Source organism: Lepisma saccharinum, chromosome 15 (assembly GCF_977018435.1).
Source record: "Lepisma saccharinum chromosome 15, izLepSacc3.1, whole genome shotgun sequence".
In the NCBI taxonomy this organism is placed as follows: domain Eukaryota; kingdom Metazoa; phylum Arthropoda; class Insecta; order Zygentoma; family Lepismatidae; genus Lepisma; species Lepisma saccharinum.
Window position 1 is genome coordinate 60,849,549 of NC_139243.1, and position 19,220 is coordinate 60,868,768.

The 19,220-nt window shown below is 36.1% G+C and overlaps 1 protein-coding gene across 1 annotated transcript in view; it reads right to left on the reverse strand.

The window, feature by feature from the left end:
- Nucleotides 1-1,043: 1,043 nt before the first annotated feature.
- LOC145999279 (uncharacterized) overlaps nt 1,044-19,220 on the reverse strand; it is a 60,823-nt gene continuing 42,646 nt past the window's right edge. The window contains exons 3-4 of the mRNA XM_083136216.1: nt 7,595-8,084; nt 1,044-1,172 (exon numbers count right to left, since the gene is read on the reverse strand). Coding sequence (XP_082992342.1) covers nt 1,044-1,172; nt 7,595-8,084 — 619 coding nt within the window. The remainder of the gene's footprint in view (nt 1,173-7,594; nt 8,085-19,220) is intronic.

The following is a 19,220-nucleotide window of genomic DNA, read 5'->3' on the forward strand; positions in this document are numbered from 1 at the left end:
ATCAAAATCCCTTACTACGACGTCTGACAACAATCGGATGGCGCCACCCGCTCCCATCCCCTCCATCTGTTGATAGTTCTATCCCCTTACTACCCCATGCGGACAAGAAAAAATGACAATTCAATGCAATTTCCACGTAATATTTAGAGGCTTAACATTTTTCTGCCCCTCCGGAAATTTCTCTCTCTCTCTCTCTCTCCTCCTGCCACCACTGGTTTCTGGCACTGTGGTTGTGTTGTGCATAAAAGAGGCCTACAAGTTGAGGCAATAAGATTTCCTGTTCCTGTGCAGAGTTCAGTCTTAAACAACAACAAAAAAAGGTCAATCAAGACAAAATTCCCAGGCATTTCCCAGACTTTTTTGACACCTCAAATTCCCTGACTTTTCCCGGTTTTTCAGGTCTGTCGCCACCCTGTTCATGTGTACATGAAGTTTACACTTCCAGACAAAACATCTTAGCAAATTCAACAACGGAAAAGCTTCTCTGTACTGTGAATGCTCACATCCACATTAAGTCGATCCTTAGGACCAAAACCTTTGTTGAAAATTGAACAATTAAAACGCTACCCTTCTCGTGAACATTTATATTTATTTATATATATTTTTATATATTTATACACTAAGATCTCTTCCACTTGCAAAATATTTATTAAAAATTGAACAATTGGTAATTGGTATTTATTTTTTTGTTAAGCTCCTCTCGCTTGTTCGTCGTTTTTGTGATTGCTGAAAAGTTTGAATAACACTACTTTGAAATTCTGTTTTCTGTTAGGGAAAAACATTTCTAATACTTGAAACAGCTTTCAAGGAAGCTGCTGTGGGTAAAAACACAAGTTTACAAGTGGTTTTCCTGCTTCAGGAATGGTGATTTGTCACTTGCAGACCAACCTCGCTCATGACCACCCTAGACCTCCCGAATGGATGAACTCATCTTGGAAGACCATCGCAGAACAATCAATGAACTTGTTTATTTGTCTGAAACATTTGCATGACACGGTGAAATAAAAACGCCCCGAGTTGTGGCAAAGTGGGGAGTCCTGGTTTCACCACAACAACGTGCCAGCACACAACTCCTCGAGTGCGAAACAATTTTTAACCAAAAACAGCATGACCCAGTTTATCCACCCACCATATTCACCTGATCTTGCTCTGTGAGACTTCTTTTTATTCCCCTGAATGAAAAAAAGCTCAAAGGAAAAAGTTTTGCAGATGTGGAAGAGGTGAAGAAAAAAACGATGGAGGCATTACTTACAAGATTGCTTTGAAAAGTGAAAATCACATATAGACCAGTGCATTGCATCAAATAGACAGTACTTTGAAGGTGATTAAATTTGTAACACCTAAAAATAAATACCCAGTTTTTTATTACAAAATTCCAGTTTCTTGCGGGTTCCCTCCTCGTAGTATGGGTATGGCCTTAGCCAACCCTCACTCCCCCGATGGCAAGCAAGCATATGCTTACTCTGATCCCAAAAGTAACTCTGATCTCGGAAAGTAACAATAAATCATCAATTAATGTTACATTAAATTAGCAACACCCTTCCTTCTCTCCTCACCATAAAATCTAAAGCTGACAATAAGTCTTTGATTAAGGTAACAAGGGTGAGTTACGATTTATTCAGCCTGTGGGTAACACCCAGTTGGCTTCATACAACTGGAATGTCTGTGTCATGGAAGTGAAACTTATTTGGACCCTTAGATTGCAAGGCAGAGAGATTTTACATCAAAGCGATGAATGCCACTTTACCACAAGTGCATACACTTAAATAAAGCACTTTTCCCTCCAGACTATAAACACTATCTGACGAAAAGTATCCTCAAACTAAATTAAAAATTTCCCTGTGACACAATTGTGAGCAAACAACAACTACTAAAATTGTATTTTATGTCTGTGCATTGGACATATTGTCTTCTTAATAAAAGTACTTCTTCCTATTTCCTTTCGTCACTGCTACTTATTCTCCTCTTTCTTTCACAAAACAAGGAGATAAAACTTCTTTTGTTATTCTCGCGGGAACACAGAACAACTATTCTTTTGAGAATGCAATGGACAGTCTATATATGATCTTGAACTTGACATGTTGGATACTATTGCCTTAAAATATTGTCCAGTTGTATCTTGTGAAGTCATACTTCTTTGGTGCCTCTTTGGACACACTGTACAAAATTTTGTGCGTTACCCACACCCACCATTACGAAAGTTTTGAAAATTTTTCAAGGCTCTCTAATTTGCTTGTGTTTGTCTTGTGTAGTAGTTGTGGTGTGTAGTGTGTTTGTGTTTATATTGTGTAATAGTTGTGGTGTGTTTGTGTTTATATTGTGTTATAGTTGTGATGTGTTTGTGTGTGTCTTGTGTAGTAGTTGTGCTGTCTAATGTGTTTGTGTTTGTCTTGTGTAGTAGTTCCTCCATTCATATTGGGGGTTAGGCGTAGAGCTGACAACTCTGCACTGTAAAAAGACATGTCAAGAAACAGCAATTTAAGGCCATGGATGTTCCCAAGGTAAAATATTCCGGAGGTAAAATAGTCCCCCATTCGGATCTCTGGGTGGGGACTACTTTGGGAGGTCCCTGGACTAAGGATAAGATCTACATTAGGAATAAGGATATTAAATTAGGCACCTGAAATGTTCTGAGCCTTTACCAGCCTGGGGCATTTCAGTGTACAGTTAATGAGATGGTTAAGTATAAATTAGATATAGTAGCTGTCCAGGAAGTTAGGTGACCAGGAGAAGGGAATTGTAAAACTAAAAATTATACTTTTTTCTATGGTGGTACTGAAAATCATAATTTTGGAACAGGCTTTTTCATAAATAATAGAATTATCTTGGCTCTTAAAACATTAGAATTTATTAATGATAGGATATCATATGCAGTTTTACAGGGTAGGTGGTGTAAAATTATTTTAATAAACATACATGCACCAACAGAAGTAAAAGATGATGAAACTAAAGATGATTTTTATACAGAGTTAGAACAGGTCTTTGATAAATTTTCTCAGTATGATATGAAAAAAATTCTGTTAGGTGACTGTAATGCACAGATAGGCAAAGAAGAGACATTTAAACCCACGATTGGTAAAGAAAGTCTTCATGAATTAAGTAATGATAATAGTATAAGATTGATTACTTTTGCAACCTCAAAGAATTTAATTGTGAAAAGTACCACTTTTAAACATAAAGATATCCATAAATATACCAGGTCTTCTCCAGATGGCAAAACTCATAATCAGATAGATCATATTCTCATTGATAAGAGAAGGCATACTAGTATAATTGACGTTCATTCGCATAGAGGTGCTGACTGTGCAAGTGACCATTATTGAGTAATTGCTAAATTAAGAGAAAGATTGATTGATTGATTGATTTAGTTTATTTTACTTCGCGTTTTGTGCCTCTTGGCTAATTTGCGAAGATGGGGATGAGTGATGAAATGATGAAATGGATGAAAATGGACATTCACAAACAACCATACCCGACCGGGATTCGAACCCGGGACCCTTGGCGTCGCAGCGCGATGTGCTAACCACTCGGCCACAGGGTCGGGCTAAATTAAGAGAAAGACTCTCAGTGGTAAATCATAAGCAACAAAATCTAAAAGTTATAAAATTTGATAGAGGAAAGTTTGCTGATGAAAGAATTAAGAAAGATTACCAAATTAAACTGTAAAATAAATTTCGCGTTTTGCAGGATTTAAATGATGATGAAAATATAAATGAGACAGATGTAAATAAGAATTGGGAGCACATACGTAACGCAATAGAATCAGCAGCTAAAGAAACTATAGGATACCATAAGCCAAGAAAAAGTAAGCCATGGTTTGATATTGAATGTCATAAACTAATAGAAATAAGAAATCAGACTAGGCTTAGGTGGTTAAATAATTCTGATGATACAAATCTAAGCAATTATAATAGAATAAAGCGAGAAGTTAACTGCACATATAGAAGTAAAAAGAGAGATTACTTGAAAAGCAAAATTAACGAAATTGAAACAAACAGCAAAAATAAAAATATCAGAGATTTATATAAAAGTGTAAATGAATTTAGAAAGGGGTGGCAACCTAAAGTAAACTTGATAAAAGATAAAGACGGAGATTTTCTAGATAAATAGATATTCTAAATAGATGGAAGAACTACTTTAATTACCTTTTAAATGTCAATGTAGGAGATAAATCAGAAGTAAATGAAGTACACACAGCAGAACCTTTAGTTGCACAACCTAACTTGACTGAAGTTAAAGATGCTATTAAAAGGCTAAAGAATAACAAAGCACCTGGCATTGATTTAATACCAGCTGAGTTAATTACATACTGTGGAAATTCGTTAATATGTCAAATTCATAAATTAATTTGTTTAATATGGAATAAAGAAGAAATCCCTCAACAGTGGAAATAATCCATAATTGTTCCTGTGTTGAAAAAAGGTGATAAAATGAACTGCAATAATTACCTTGGAATTTCTCTACTCTCAACAACATACAAAATATTGTCTAACATTCTTTTAACAAGACTAACCCCATATGCTAATGAAATTATAGGTGATTAACAATGTGGATTTAAACGTAACAGATCAACTACAGATCAAATTTTTCACATCAGACAGACACTTGAAAAAAAGTGGGAATATAATCAAAATGTCCATCAGCTATTCATTGATTTCAAAAAAGCATATGATTCGGTTCAAAAGAGATAAATTATATAATATATTAGTAGAGTTTGGAATACCTAAGAAGCTTGTTAGTATGATAAAAGTATGCACCAGTGAAACAGAAAGTAAAATTCGTGTGGGTATTAATGTGTATGACAAATTTACAATTCGTGGTGGGTTAAAACAAAGAGATGCATTATCTCCATTGCTCTTTAATTTTGCCTTAGAATATGCTGTTAGGAAGGTAAAAGAAACTAAAGAAGGAATAAAATTAAATGGTATGACTCAGTTGTTAGCATATGCAGATGATGTAGACTTACTGGGTGATGATGTGAATACAATTAAGAATAATGCTAAAATATTTTTCAAAACTGCTAAAGAGATAGGTTTGGAAGTTAACAATGAGAAAACTAAATATATGCTTACAGGCCGAAACCAAGTGTTAGGTAATAATCAAAATCTAATTATTGATAACAACTCGTTTGAACCAGTTTCCAAATTCAAATACTTAGGAGTAATATTAACAAATGAAAATTATATTAAAGAGGAAATAAAAAGTAGGCTTAATTCAGGAAATGCATGTTACTTCTCTCTTCATAAACTTTTGTCTTCTCGTTTAATATCTAAGAAACTAAAAGTTAAAATATACAAAACAGTAATTTTGCCTGTAGTATTATATGGGTGTGAAACTTGGTCCCTTACATTGAAAGAGGATCATAAATTAAGAGTATTTGAAAATAAGATCCTTAGAAAAATATCTGGACCTAAAAGGGATGAGGAGACGGGTGAGTGAAAAAGGTTACAAAATTTAGAACTACATAATTTGTATTCATGTCCAGATATTATTAGAATAATTAAATCAAGAAGACTTAGGTGGGCAGGCCATGTGGCACGAATGGGAGAGGAAAGAGGAGTTTACAGGATTCTTGTTGGGAAACCTGATGGTAAGAGACCTGTAGGAAGGCCAAGACGAAGATGGAGGGACAAAATTGAGATGGACCTAAAGGAAATCGGTAGGGATGGAAAAGAGTATAGAGATCTTGCTCAAGATAGGGAAAGATGGAATGGTTGTGTTGCTGCAGCCATGAACCTTCGGGTTTAAGAAGGCTAGAGAGTTAGTTAGTTGGTAATGATTCTCTTTACTGTGAAACCTCACATACTAACTATGATGAACCTTGCAGGTAAAAATCTTTGTTGTAAATTGAACAATTGAAAAGCTTCCATTTTGAGTGAACATTCATATGTACACTAAGATCTCCTTTATGGACAAAATTATTACTGCAAATTTTACAATTGAAAGGTTTATCTTTAGCGTGAATACTCACATGCTCATAAAGATGATCCTTACGGGCAAAACCTTTGTTGCAAATTCAACAATTGAAAGGTTTCTCTTTTGAGTGAATATTCATATGTACACTAAGAACTCTTTTACGGACAAAATTTTTATTGCAAATTGAACAATTGAAAGGCTTCTCTCCAATGTGAACCCTCACATGCTCAGTAAGATGAACTTTACGGGCAAAACCTTTGTTGCAAATTGAACAATTGAAAGGCTTCTCTTTTGAGTGAACATTCATATGTACACTAAGATCTCCTTTACGGACAAAATTTTTATAGCAAATTGAACAATTGAAAGGCTTCTCTCCAGTGTGAAGCCTCACATGCGCATTAAGATGAACTTTATGGGCAAAATCTAGCTTGCAAACTGTACAACTGAAAGGTTTCTCTTTAGTGTGAACAGTCATATGTACACTAAGACGATCTTTACGGGCAAAACCTTTGTTGCAAATTAAACAATTGAAAGGTTTCTCTTTTGAGTGAACATTCATATGTACACTAAGATCTCCTTTACGGACAAAATTTTTATTGCAAATTGAACAATTGAAAGGTTTCTCTTTAGTGTGAACAGTCATATGTACACTAAGATGATCTTTACGGGCAAAACCTTTGTAGCAAATTGAACAATTGAAAGGTTTCTCTTTTGAGTGAACATTCATATGTACACTAAGATCTCCTTTACGGACAAAATTTTTATTGCAAATTGAACAATTGAAAGGTTTCTCTTTAGTGTGAACAGTCATATGTACACTAAGATGATCTTTACGGGCAAAACCTTTGTTGCAAATTGAACAATTGAAAGGTTTCTCTTTTGAGTGAACATTCATATGTACACTAAGATTTCCTTTACGGACAAAATTTTTATTGCAAATTGGACAATTGAAAGGCTTCTCTTTTGAGTGAACATTCATATGTACACTAAGATCTCCTTTACGGACAAAATTTTTATTGCAAATTGAACAATTGAAAGGCTTCTCTCCATTGTGAACCCTCACATGCTCAGTAAGATGAACTTTACGGGCAAAACCTTTGTTGCAAATTGAACAATTGAAAGGCTTCTCTTTTGAGTGAACATTCATATGTACACTAAGATCTCCTTTACGGACAAAATTTTTATTGCAAATTGAACAATTGAAAGGCTTCTCTCCAGTGTGAAGCCTCACATGCGCATTAAGATGAACTTTATGGGCAAAATCTAGCTTGCAAACTGTACAACTGAAAGGTTTCTCTTGAGTGTGAACAGTCATATGTACACTAAGATGATCTTTACGGGCAAAACCTTTGTTGCAAATTGAACAATTGAAAGGTTTCTCTTTTGAGTGAACATTCATATGTACACTAAGATCTCCTTTACGGACAAAATTTTTATTGCAAATTGAACAATTGAAAGGCTTCTCTCCAGTGTGACCCCTCACATGCGCATTAAGATGAACTTTATATGCAAAATCTTTGTTGCAAATTGAACAATTGAAAGGCTTCTCGCCAGTGTGAAGCCTCACATGTGCATTAAGATTAACTTTATGGGCAAAACCTTTGTTGCAAATTGAACAATTGAAAGGTTTCACTTTTGAGTGAACATTCATATGTACATGAAGATATCTCTTACGTACAAAATTTTTATTGCAAATTGAACAATTGAAACGCTTCTCTCCAGTGTGAACTCTCACATGCTCATTAAGATAAAATTTACGGGCAAAATACTTGTTGCATATTGAACAAGTAAAATGTCTCTCTTGTGTGGGAACACTCATAAATGTATTATGCTCAGCTTCATGGACAAAAGATTTCTTGGAAACTGAACAATTAAAAATCATCTGTCGTTCATGGGTTATCAAACCTCCTTTGTCAGGGAAAGTGTTTTTGGAAATGGGGACTATACATTTCTTTCTCCTGTTATTAGGCTTAGAACTATCAACATGTGCCTTTCTTGCAAGGATTTTTGTTGCAGGTCTAGCCTCTAATTTTTCTTCTCTACTAATACATTCTGTAATTTCTTTTGGCTGCTCTTGTTCTCTTATGTTTCCTGCAGATACTGGCAAATTTGGAACTGAACTTGGGACACCTCGTACCTGTTCTTCCACATAGTTCTCGATCAGGTAGCTGAAAAAAATATGATACAAATGTAGTTTCACAATCTAAGTAAATAATGAGAATGACACATGTACAAATGAATGAAAAGAAAGGAGAGAAGAATAGACTGTTGACTGAGATGTACTCATGAAAATGTTCATACATGTTTATTATTATGTAGAATGTTCAGCGAAAAATGTATCCTCAACCAGGAGTCGAAACCACGACTCTGGTGTTCCATGCCATTGCTCTACCACTGAGCTACCGAGCCGGCCTGACTTCGCCTGATTTTTTGCATCCACTGTTTTATCTGTGTGGAATCCTGTCGAGGGTGCATTTTTACTTAAAGTTCTACATAGTACATCTCCTATGTGTGCCTAATTTAATGTGTATTATTCCTGCAAGAATGAATACATAATATTTTTTTTTCCACTTAGTCAAAAAGTATTCATGTTTTTGCTGTAATTTTCATTAGGCTGGCCATAAAGCTTGGTGCATATCAATAGTGTGACAATATGTTGTCGTTGCCTCTCACATTTACATTCACTCATTCCTTTTTTTTCTGTTGCAGGGTAAACAAGAGTTACTACATCCATATCTACTTTTGACCAGAGATGCCCATTTGACTAAAGGCTGCCACTGCACAGTGTCAAAGCTCAAGGTCAACCTCCAGCCTCACATGGCCTCAGCCTCTGAACTCCATTTAGGCCTCACCTTCACTCTCAGTGCTCAAGGTCCACTCCTGGTCTTAGATGACCTCATACTCGTAAGTGTCTTGCAGGCTGGGAACCAGTCGGGGGGTTAAACATTTGTAAGAGTAATTCATTCACAGTAGTCGGAAATGCCTCAAATAATTCAGAAAATAATTTAGGTTCTATATTTGCCTCACATTTTCAGCCACACTATGCCCATTCATTGAATTGGTATTTTAAGTCCACTTTATGCACAGTAAGGCTACTTGGGACTGGACCTACAGTTTAATGTGGGATCCGAACCACTATGTGCCTCCAGCGGGTACCGAACCTGGGACCCCTTGATTACAAGGCAAGGACGCTACCACTGCACCATTGGGGAGGCCCACCCTATGTCCACTCCATTAAAAGTTATTAGGCACAAACACATGTTTACGTCTCTTTCATTACAATGCTTTCAAGATTGTAATTCCTTGTAAAGATGAATGCCATAGAAATTACAAATTGCTTGTATAAATATTATCTACATATGTGGGTTAAAAATAAGTCATGGAAATTATTATTTTTTTTTATTTTTTTTTTCGTGAACTGGGGACAACACAAAAAATCTAAGATATACGTTTGAAAGTGTATGGAATGTACTTTTGACGAAGCCACCAGATGAAGTCTGGATGCAGGAGACTCTCGTAGGGAAGAGGCAGAACACATGACTTTGGACAACAGTGTTTTATTTAGGCAGTTAACACACTGCTCCATATGAAGACCTCCACCAACCTCACCACTGTCTGATAGGGCACAACATGAACACCCAGTGCTTCCCGTAGCTCTGTATGGCATTCCCATAAATTTCTATCATGGAGAACTGATATTTTAACATACGAATGTTGCTCCTGCTTCATTACCACCATTTTCGAATGCTGTCACTCACCGACTGATTTTGTGTGGATGCTTACTACCCCCACTGTTGTTCACATACACCATCTGGTGGCTTCTTTCGAAAGTACATTCCATACACTTTCAAATGCATATCTATTTGGTGTCTGTTGCTGTTTAAGATTGTATGTAATTTTGCCTTCCGCTACTCATTTGTTTTCTTTTTACTCCCGCTGCGAACCTCTTGTGAGCAAGCAGGATTCTGGGAGCGTGATATAGCAAAGCGACATGGTGCATGTCGGCTTGTGGCAGCAGGAAGGACATTTTCAATTAGCCTGTCAGTTGTGGGTTTTTGTATTCATCAGTGTGTGTGCAAACGTTTTACTATTATTGTACATAGTATGTCAGTTCATTAAAGGACCTGTATGAAATCAAATTTGTTGCTGTGTAAGTGGTTCCAGCCCTATGGTAAAGCGTCCAAGATGGCGTAAGCCCCAGAGTGAATAGTATCTTTTCTTGGTGCTACCGGGAAGGATTCTTCAGACAATTATGGTCCTCTGCATTCCGGATATAGTGACAGTTTGTGTTTCGTGCATTGAGCTGTGATCATCAGTTGTAAATATTTATTTGTGACAGTGCTAACTGTGAGCGTGTTACAGCTGAAATAGTGTTTTTAGTTTGCACATGTACAGTGTTTTCCGCACTTTCGTATTGGACATTGTTTCAATGCGCATTTTGCAGTAACCTTGAACTCGGTTGCGATAGCATTGGAATCAATCATCATGGCACAGTTAAATCAGATGTTTCAGGAACTCTCGTTTCGTCGTATGATGCAATTTTTCCTACGCTTTCATCTACAGTTGTGTGACTAGATATTGTCTTTCTTTGCAAACGCATGAAGCAACATGTTACGACCTTACTTATTTTGTAACTTTGCAATTTCATGTTAAAAGAGAAATTGATATAGTGTTACCTCGAGTTCTTGTTAATGTCTATGATACTACATATTGTGACGCAAATATGAATGTGCCAATCAAGGCTTTGTTGAACTAATGTATTAACCTTCCTGTAACAATCTAATGAAGTCAGCTCACTTAAGACAACGGGCATTTATTATGATGTAAATATAGATTTACCAATCAAAGATTATCAATGTTTGATGAACTAACCTAATTGTAATTAAATAATGGCGGAACATTTAAATTTGTATAATTCCAAAATGTAAGATTTTATCAACGTTAAGGAAATAATTGTTAACTCAAATGGATATGTAAACTTTCTTTGTAAATTATTAATTGCCAAACTATGTATTTTTCAAATATCTTTCTGTTGTAATTTGGAGTATTGTATTAAGAAATTACCTAAAGACAGGTGTTCGAGGCTGGAACTTTGGGTATAAATACGAAGTAGTTTGGTCCGTAAGGGGGTCTGTTCTGGTGTCAGTCTAGGAAGAAGTGAATAGGTGCAAGCTGCTCTTCTGTAAAACCTAGACTGGCCAAATAGGAACGGTCTAATCTAGGAAGAAGTGAATAGGTGTATGCCGCTCTTCTGTAAAACCTAGGTTAGCCGAATGGGATATAAGTTCCAATTTAGGAAGAAGTGAATATGTGCAAGCCGCTCTTCTGTAAAAACCTAAATTGGCCATCTCGGGTGATAACTCCAAGTCTAGGAAGAAGTGAATAGGTGTATGCCGCTCTTCTGTAAAACCTAGGTTTGGGCCACCCTAGTTTGACCTTTCTAGTAAGTTTGAAATTATCTATTAACAATTGATCTCCAAGTTCCAGTTATGAATTACCTAACCACTGGCTGTAAGTACTCAAGCAGTAAATAAACATTTCATTAAAACTTCACGACGTTGGTTGGATTTGTTCTGCACCTACCCTGAAGATAGGTTTCAGTGTAGACCCTTAGAGCCTCAATGCTCCCGGCTATAGGAGTAAAGGGTGAGGAAAGTTACTAGGAACGTAACAGATCCTTTTTGGCGCCCATCGTGATGGCCACGACAGTATAGAACTTCAACCACCGACGTTGGATACCTAACAGATTCTTCTTGGCGTACAACGTAGAGGCTCGACAATTGAAGAATCCAGCCAGACGAGTATTACGGAAGAGGTCGTCGCTAGAAACGAAGTTGCAGTAGCACCGTAGAAGCTGAAGAATCCTGACCACTGCAGTTGAAGAAGATGACCAACGACGAGTAGAAGATTCCTATAAGAAACAATAACTTGAAGACTTCATTAGCTTGATAAGGTTCTTCAAGAAAAAGGACTTACATTTTAAAAGTGTGAAAACTCAAATATTAGTATTTAGTCATGTAAAAAAGGTATTTAAGGGGGGAACAAAGAAAATTAACCATGGTGACCTTCAAGTGCTGCTCTGATGACTCCAAGTCGGAAGAAGGAACAGTCATATGTCAAGGATGCGAGTGTTTGTTCCACTTGAGTTGTTTGAATATGGATGCCACGAGTGAAGATGTTGATAGAACTAGTTTCAAATGCCAAGGTTTTCAAAACAAATCTGAATCTGCTAACCAAATGATAGATTTATTGAAAACGTGGAGACAAGAAGATGAAGAGAAAAGACAGAAAGATGAAGAGAAGAGACAGAAAGAAAGACAAGAAGATGAAGAGAAAAGACAGAAAGATGAAGAGAAGAGACAGAAAGAAAGACGAGAAGATGAAGAGAAGAGACAGAAAGAAAGACAAGAAGATGAAGAAAAAAGACAGAAGGATGAAGAAAAGAGACGGAAAGAAAGAGAAGAAGACAGTAAAAAGATGAGAGAATTAATAGAGGAAGTAAGATTAGAGTGTAAGATCAATAAGAATGAGTTACAAAAAACTGTAGAAGAATGCCAAATGGGAATGAGGGCCGAAATGGAAGAATTTAAAGAAGTAACGAGTCAAGAAGTGAAAGATCAGATAGAAGCAACCCAGAAAGCCTTATTGGAAGAAATAGATGAAGAAAAAAGTCAGAGGAAAACAAAAGAAACTGAATTAACAAGCTTATTTGAAAGTTTAAGGCTTGAAACTACCAAGAGCTTGATGGAAGAAAAACAGCAAAGAAGAAAGGAAATGGAAGACGAAATAAAGGAAATACAATGGCAATTTCATAAAACTTCTAGTGAAATAGATTCTTTAGCCATGAAATTAGAATGCCTACCTTTGAGTGCTAATTCAGTAGACCAAAGTCAGAGGATTCACTCTGCCAATTTGGCCACTCCTATCGCTAGTGTATCTAAGAGGAGGTATACTGAAAGAAGTAACCTCTCATCCTCTAGTGCTACGTCCGACGAAGGTTCAGAGTTGAATAGAAGTCGACGCTCGAAGAAAGTGAAGAAGTCACAAGAATTCTTCGATCACCTTTCAGAAGAAGAGACTAACAACAGAGTTAGGAAATCCAAGTGTCAGAATTTTAGACTGGCAGATATAAAAGCCTTAGAGAAGTTTTCTGGAGAAATAAATTCAGTCTCGGCCCAACGATACATCGAAAGTTTAAAGACCTATCTAGATATAATGCAAGTTTCAGAATTTTACAGGTTGAAAATTTTACCTTCCTTAATGACAGGAAAGGCCAAATCCTGGTTTATAGCAAATGAAAGGAAGTGGAAGAGTTTTGATCAGTTCTGTTATGCATTTCAAAAGCAGTATGCTTCTTTAGAGGCTAAACAATGAGAAATGCAGCTGTTAAGGAATAAGAAATTTCAGAGGTCCCTTGGATTAACGTTAGAAGAATACTGCTGGGAAGTCTATGGAAACTACTGCAATCTGGTGGAAGTAGTAAGTCAAGGTGAAGTCTTGCATTTGATAATCAGCCAACTTCAGGTGAAAGTTCGACAACTGGTATTGACTCGAGATCCAAAAACCATGGAACAACTAGCAAATTATCGATATGAAGCTTCGGAACAACTGGAGATAAGTAGGGGAGATAACCTCAAGATAGAAGACCGAAGGCAGTTTCAACCCAGAGTTAGGCAGACTCAAATAGTTTCGTCTAGATTTAACAACGAAAGTGAAGAAGCGACCAGAACACCTCAGAATCCTAATAGGAACAATAATAAAAACCAAAGGGGTTACCAAGGGCAGAATTTCTACAGCAACGGCAATAGAAGTCAACCATATAGACAACCATCGAATCAATCCTGTTTACCCAACAACCACTTCAATAGAAATTCCAATACAAAGGAAATCTCCTGCCAAACTGAAGAAGTCCCGACTGAGTTAAATCCTGTCGTTCCAGCTTGGGAAGGTTCAATGCTCCTAAATCAAAATTTAAACCAACCCTCGTTGTAAATGAAGCTCTCATTTACAACGGAAGGGAAAACTGTATCGGAAAAAAATGAGAGTACCGACAATTTCCTCACCGAAGATTTTTTAGAAGTATTGCATTTAGAATTAGAAGTCGAAAATGAAGAATGGAAAAAGATAGAAGAACCTGAACTTAGGGGAATATTGTTGTCCAGGAAACCAGAAATTATCGCCCAAATTTTAGGATTGAAAATAAAGTGTACTCTAGATACAGAGAGTGAATACACTAGGATGAATTATAAAGTCTGGCTTAAGTTGCGAGACAGATTACCAGGACTTAAACTTAAAAGATGTTCTGAAGAAATGTTATTGAATTTTACTAGAAAGGGAAACTCTAGGATAATGGTATATAGGCAGATCCGTTTTAAAATACGACAATATGTATTTGAAGACTCAGTATATATAGTCCGAGATTTGGATAAGGACCTAGTATTGAGAAAGCCATTCATGAAAAGGCACATGGCGAGCTTAGAAGCAGGAAGACAGATTTTACATAATAAAAGATGGACAGTTAGTAGAAGAGGACCTAAGAGAAGAGAAAGACCTTATAAACAGATCCCAGAGAACTGAGGATGTTTCCATAAGCCGAGTAAGCATTATTGCTTGGTAAGCCAAGGAGAGGCTACCAGGGGAAAAGGTTTATTCCCTTACTCTTCGAGGATAGAAGAGAAATTGTTGTAACAATTTAAAGGAAGAAATTGTTATTTAAGAGGCTGAGTCCTCATAGCGTTAACAAAAGTGGCTTAAATTGTAAACGTTTATAAGAAAGGTCAGATTTGATGAAGAATGGTTTAATGTTCAAGAAATGTGAGAATCTTTAATATTACTGTTGTACAGTAACATTAAAGGGTCATTAACTAATACTGAATGGTCTAGCCTGTAAGAATGAGTATATTTTTGATGTTACTTTTGTGCTGCGCAAATAAAAAATGGTCGAAAATGTTATAAGGGCTAAGTCTTGAGAAAGGAATAAGAACTAAAGAGAGAATTAGAATTTCCTATTATGTAAAAGATAAAGTTTGAGATGATTACCATATCAAAGGTTTGGAAAAGAATAATTCATAATTATTATGTGGATAAACTGAAAAGTATGAGATTTAAAGCCAAATTGTTTATGAATAGGCTTATTACATAAACAATATTAGATATTCAAAGGAAATATTTGTCCAAATTTTGAACTTGAACATGTAACAAAGAAGCTTTATTGTTTACTGTAAACTTCTCATAACAAAGATGATTGATCTGTAACTGATATGACTGAATAAGTCAACATTAATTTCTGTGTTACTTTCAATAATTCGAAAGGCTTGTGATGTTGGATTTGTTTGTTAAATCATTAAAACTGTTGTGTTGAATTAAAACTAATTTTCTAATTAACCCAAGTGTGTTAAAGATTTCAGATATGGGTTACTAACAAAAGTTAATTTGAAAAAAAAGAAGAAGAAAGGAGTTTAAAAAGTTGTGATCAAATATTTCTCTTTCATGTAATAACGTTTGAGAATTGTATGATATGTTGATTTAATTGTTCTATTTAAAATTTGAATATAACATTGTATTTAAGGAATGTACTTAATTGAAAAGCTAACCATATGATTTCTAGTGTGTTGTTATAAATGTTGATAAAGCATTAATATTTGGGAAACAATATAATTATTAGTTCTACTGAACTAATCATTTAATTTGAAATAATAAACCCAATTGCTATATCAAAAACTTTATACTCAAATGAACATAAATGTAAGTTTATTGGGATTAAAATTAAAAATTAAAAAATGTATAAGAAAGGCAAAGAGTTTAGAGAAAGAAAAATTTGTTTCACTTTCGTTTCTCAAATTTTCCTTTAAACTACAGAGGGGGGAACCTGTTACGACCTTACTTATTTTGTAACTTTGCAATTCCATGTTAAAGAGAAATTGATATAGTGTTACCTCGAGTTCTTGTTAATGTCTATGATACTACATGTTGTGATGAAAATATGAACGCGCCAATCAAGGCGTTGTTGAACTAATGTATTAACCTTCCTGTAACAATCTAATGAAGTCAGCTCGCTTAAGACAACGGGCATTTATTATGATGTAAATATAGATTTACCAATCAAAGATTATCAACGTTTGATGAACTAACCTAATTGTAATTAAATAATGGCGGAACATTTAAATTTGTATAATTCCAAAATGTAAGATTTTATCAACGTTAAGGAAATAATTGTTAACTGAAATGGATATGTAAACTTTCTTTGTAAATTATTAATTGCCAAACTATGTATTTTTCAAATATCTTTCTGTTGTAATTTGGAGTATTGTATTAAGAAATTACCTAAAGACAGGTGTTCGAGGCTGGAACTTTGGGTATAAATATGAAGTAGTTTGGTCCGTAAGGGGGTCTGTTCTGGTGTCAGTCTAGGAAGAAGTGAATAGGTGCAAGCTGCTCTTCTGTAAAACCTAGACTGGCCAAATAGGAATGGTCTAATCTAGGAAGACGTGAATAGGTGTATGCCGCTCTTCTGTAAAACCTAGGTTAGCCGAATGGGATATAAGTTCCAATTTAGGAAGAAGTGAATAGGTGCAAGCCGCTCTTCTGTAAAAACCTAAATTGGCCATCTCGGGTGATAACTCCAAGTCTAGGAAGAAGTGAATAGGTGTATGCCGCTCTTCTGTAAAACCTAGGTTTGGGCCACCCTAGTTTGACCTTTCTAGTAAGTTTGAAATTATCTATTAACAATTGATCTCCAAGTTCCAGTTATGAATTACCTAACCACTGGCTGTAAGTACTCAAGCAGTAAATAAACATTTCATTAAAACTTCACGACGTTGGTTGGATTTGTTCTGCACCTACCCTGAAGATAGGTTTCAGTGTAGACCCTTAGAGCCTCAATGCTCCCGGCTATAGGAGTAAAGGGTGAGGAAAGTTACTAGGAACGTAACAAACAGCTGACCTTGAACTTTTCTTCAGCTCTTCAAGATTTTGTTGGAATCAATAATGAAGCTCTGCAGAGAGAAACACAATCAACAATCAGCTTCCCGTGAAGTGTTTTAGCTGCGGCAGCGGTGAGTACAAAGGCCTGGTTTCCTACAACATTACTTTTCTTATTGTTTCATAGTTCCTTGCATTCTTGTGTTTATTTCTGCATTCAGTTTCGTTTCTCAGCAAGCAAGGCAAATGTAAGAGCATTAATCAAAGATAGAAGCTTGCTCAAGGGGAAACTTACACTTATAACCGTTTGTCAGTACTTATGACGAATCCTCAGCAAAAATACAACAAATAAAAACCCGCATGGAACATGTAAATGCTATCTGGAGTAAACTGGAAGGCATGCTTGACACAATAGAATCAGAAACACCCGAGGGTGAGCATGACGTGGAAAAGAATGAAATCGAAGAAATGTATTTAGATTTAAAATCACAAATGCAATCATTAATTGACAACCATGAAAAAGCAACATGTGTAGAAAACAAATGTGTATCTAAAACTTCAAATATGCAGGTGAAACTGCTGGCAATTGCATTACCAGCCTCTCCGATGGTGCAGTGGTAGCGTCCTCGCCTTGTAATCAAGGGGTACCGGGTTCGATACCCGGTGGAGGCACATAGTGGTTCGGATCCCACTTTAAACTGTAGGTCCAGTCCCGATTAGCCTTACTGTGCATAAAGTGGACTTAAAACACCAAATCAATCCAAATCAATCCAATTGCATTACCACATTTTAGCGGTAATTACACACAGTGGGTGTCTTTCAAAGACACGTTTGTGTCACTGATACACAACAATGTAGATATTTCAAATGTTCAGAAGTTTCAGTATTTACGCGTATCATTGAAAGGCGAGGCCTTGCATCTAATTCAGAACTTAACAATGACAGAAGCAAATTACACTATTGCTTGGGAGCAACTCAATGAACGATACGACAATAAAAGGATGATTGCAGCATCACATGTAAATGATATTTTATATATCAATCCAGTTGTAAAAGAGAATTGTCAGGAACTTTGCGCATTTACAAACACTACAGTTAGCTATATTTCAGCACTCAAACTGTTAACTGAGGACATGTCGTTAGCTGACATAATTTTAGTTCAGCATTTTGTTTCAAATCTTGATCCTGCAGCAAGAAGAGCATTTAAACTACAAAGTAATGATACTGAATTTAGCACATTAGATCAGCTTTTTAGTTTTCTAGAGCACAGATGCCAGGCTCTTGAAAAGATCAATCCAGTTACGAATGAAAGTAACAAAGTAGCAACAAAATCATCTACAAATATGAACAAACAGTACAGTGATAAATGTCAACAATCTTCGAAGTCATATGTTACAAACAGATTCTTCATTGTGCATGTTTTGTAAAGCAAACAAACATCGCTTATTTTCCTGCGAAGCCTTCAAGTTGAATCTCACAAAAGTACATTTTTTTACGTGAGAATCGTGTATGTTTTAACTGTCTCAGCAGCAATAATCACATCTCGCCACAGTGTAAATATGGAGCATGCAAACGAAGTAAACAGAAGCATAGTACTTTACTTCATGTAGATGAAGGTACATCCAATGTAAACTACCAGTGTCGTGAAGCGTCATCTGGAGGTCACGTGAATACATTGATAGTAAACAATACAAGTGATTCTTCACAGCATTCAGATCAAGCACCTCAAGCTTCTTATTGTTCAATTAAACAAAAAACTACGTCACAAGTGTGACTTGCTATGGCAATTGTTGAAGTGCAAGACATAGCGGGCAATTGGGTCAATTGTCTTGCTCTCTTCGATGTGGCGAGTCAGAATAATTTCATTATTGAAGATGTTGTTCAAGGTAATCGTCTTCGAAAGGTAAAGCATCGGCTTCCCATTCAGGGAATAAACAATTCGTCAGCTGAATCGAGTTACTCAGTAGAGATCCCTCTCAGATCTAATTATAGCAAATTTACGATAAGTATTTTGTGCTCAGTGTTGCCAACCATCACAGGACTAATGCCTTCAAAAAGGGTTGATGCTTCTGAATGGAACATTCCAACAGATATTCATTTAGCAGATCCAAACTTTTGCTCGCCGGGCAAAATACACATTCTGCTTGGTGCAGCAGAGATTTTCTTTGCCATCATGAAGCCTGAAAAGAGAACAAGACCAGGAAATTTCCCCATCCTGCAAGACACAGAGTTTGGATGGATTATTGCAGGGAAAATTCCAGCAACATCTTCTAGCAACAGTGTTACTAGGTCATTTTTCACGAGGAAAGAAGATTCTCTCAGCTTTCAATTGGAACGGTTCTGGGAAATAGAACAGCTTCACATGAAACTGCAATCACCACAAG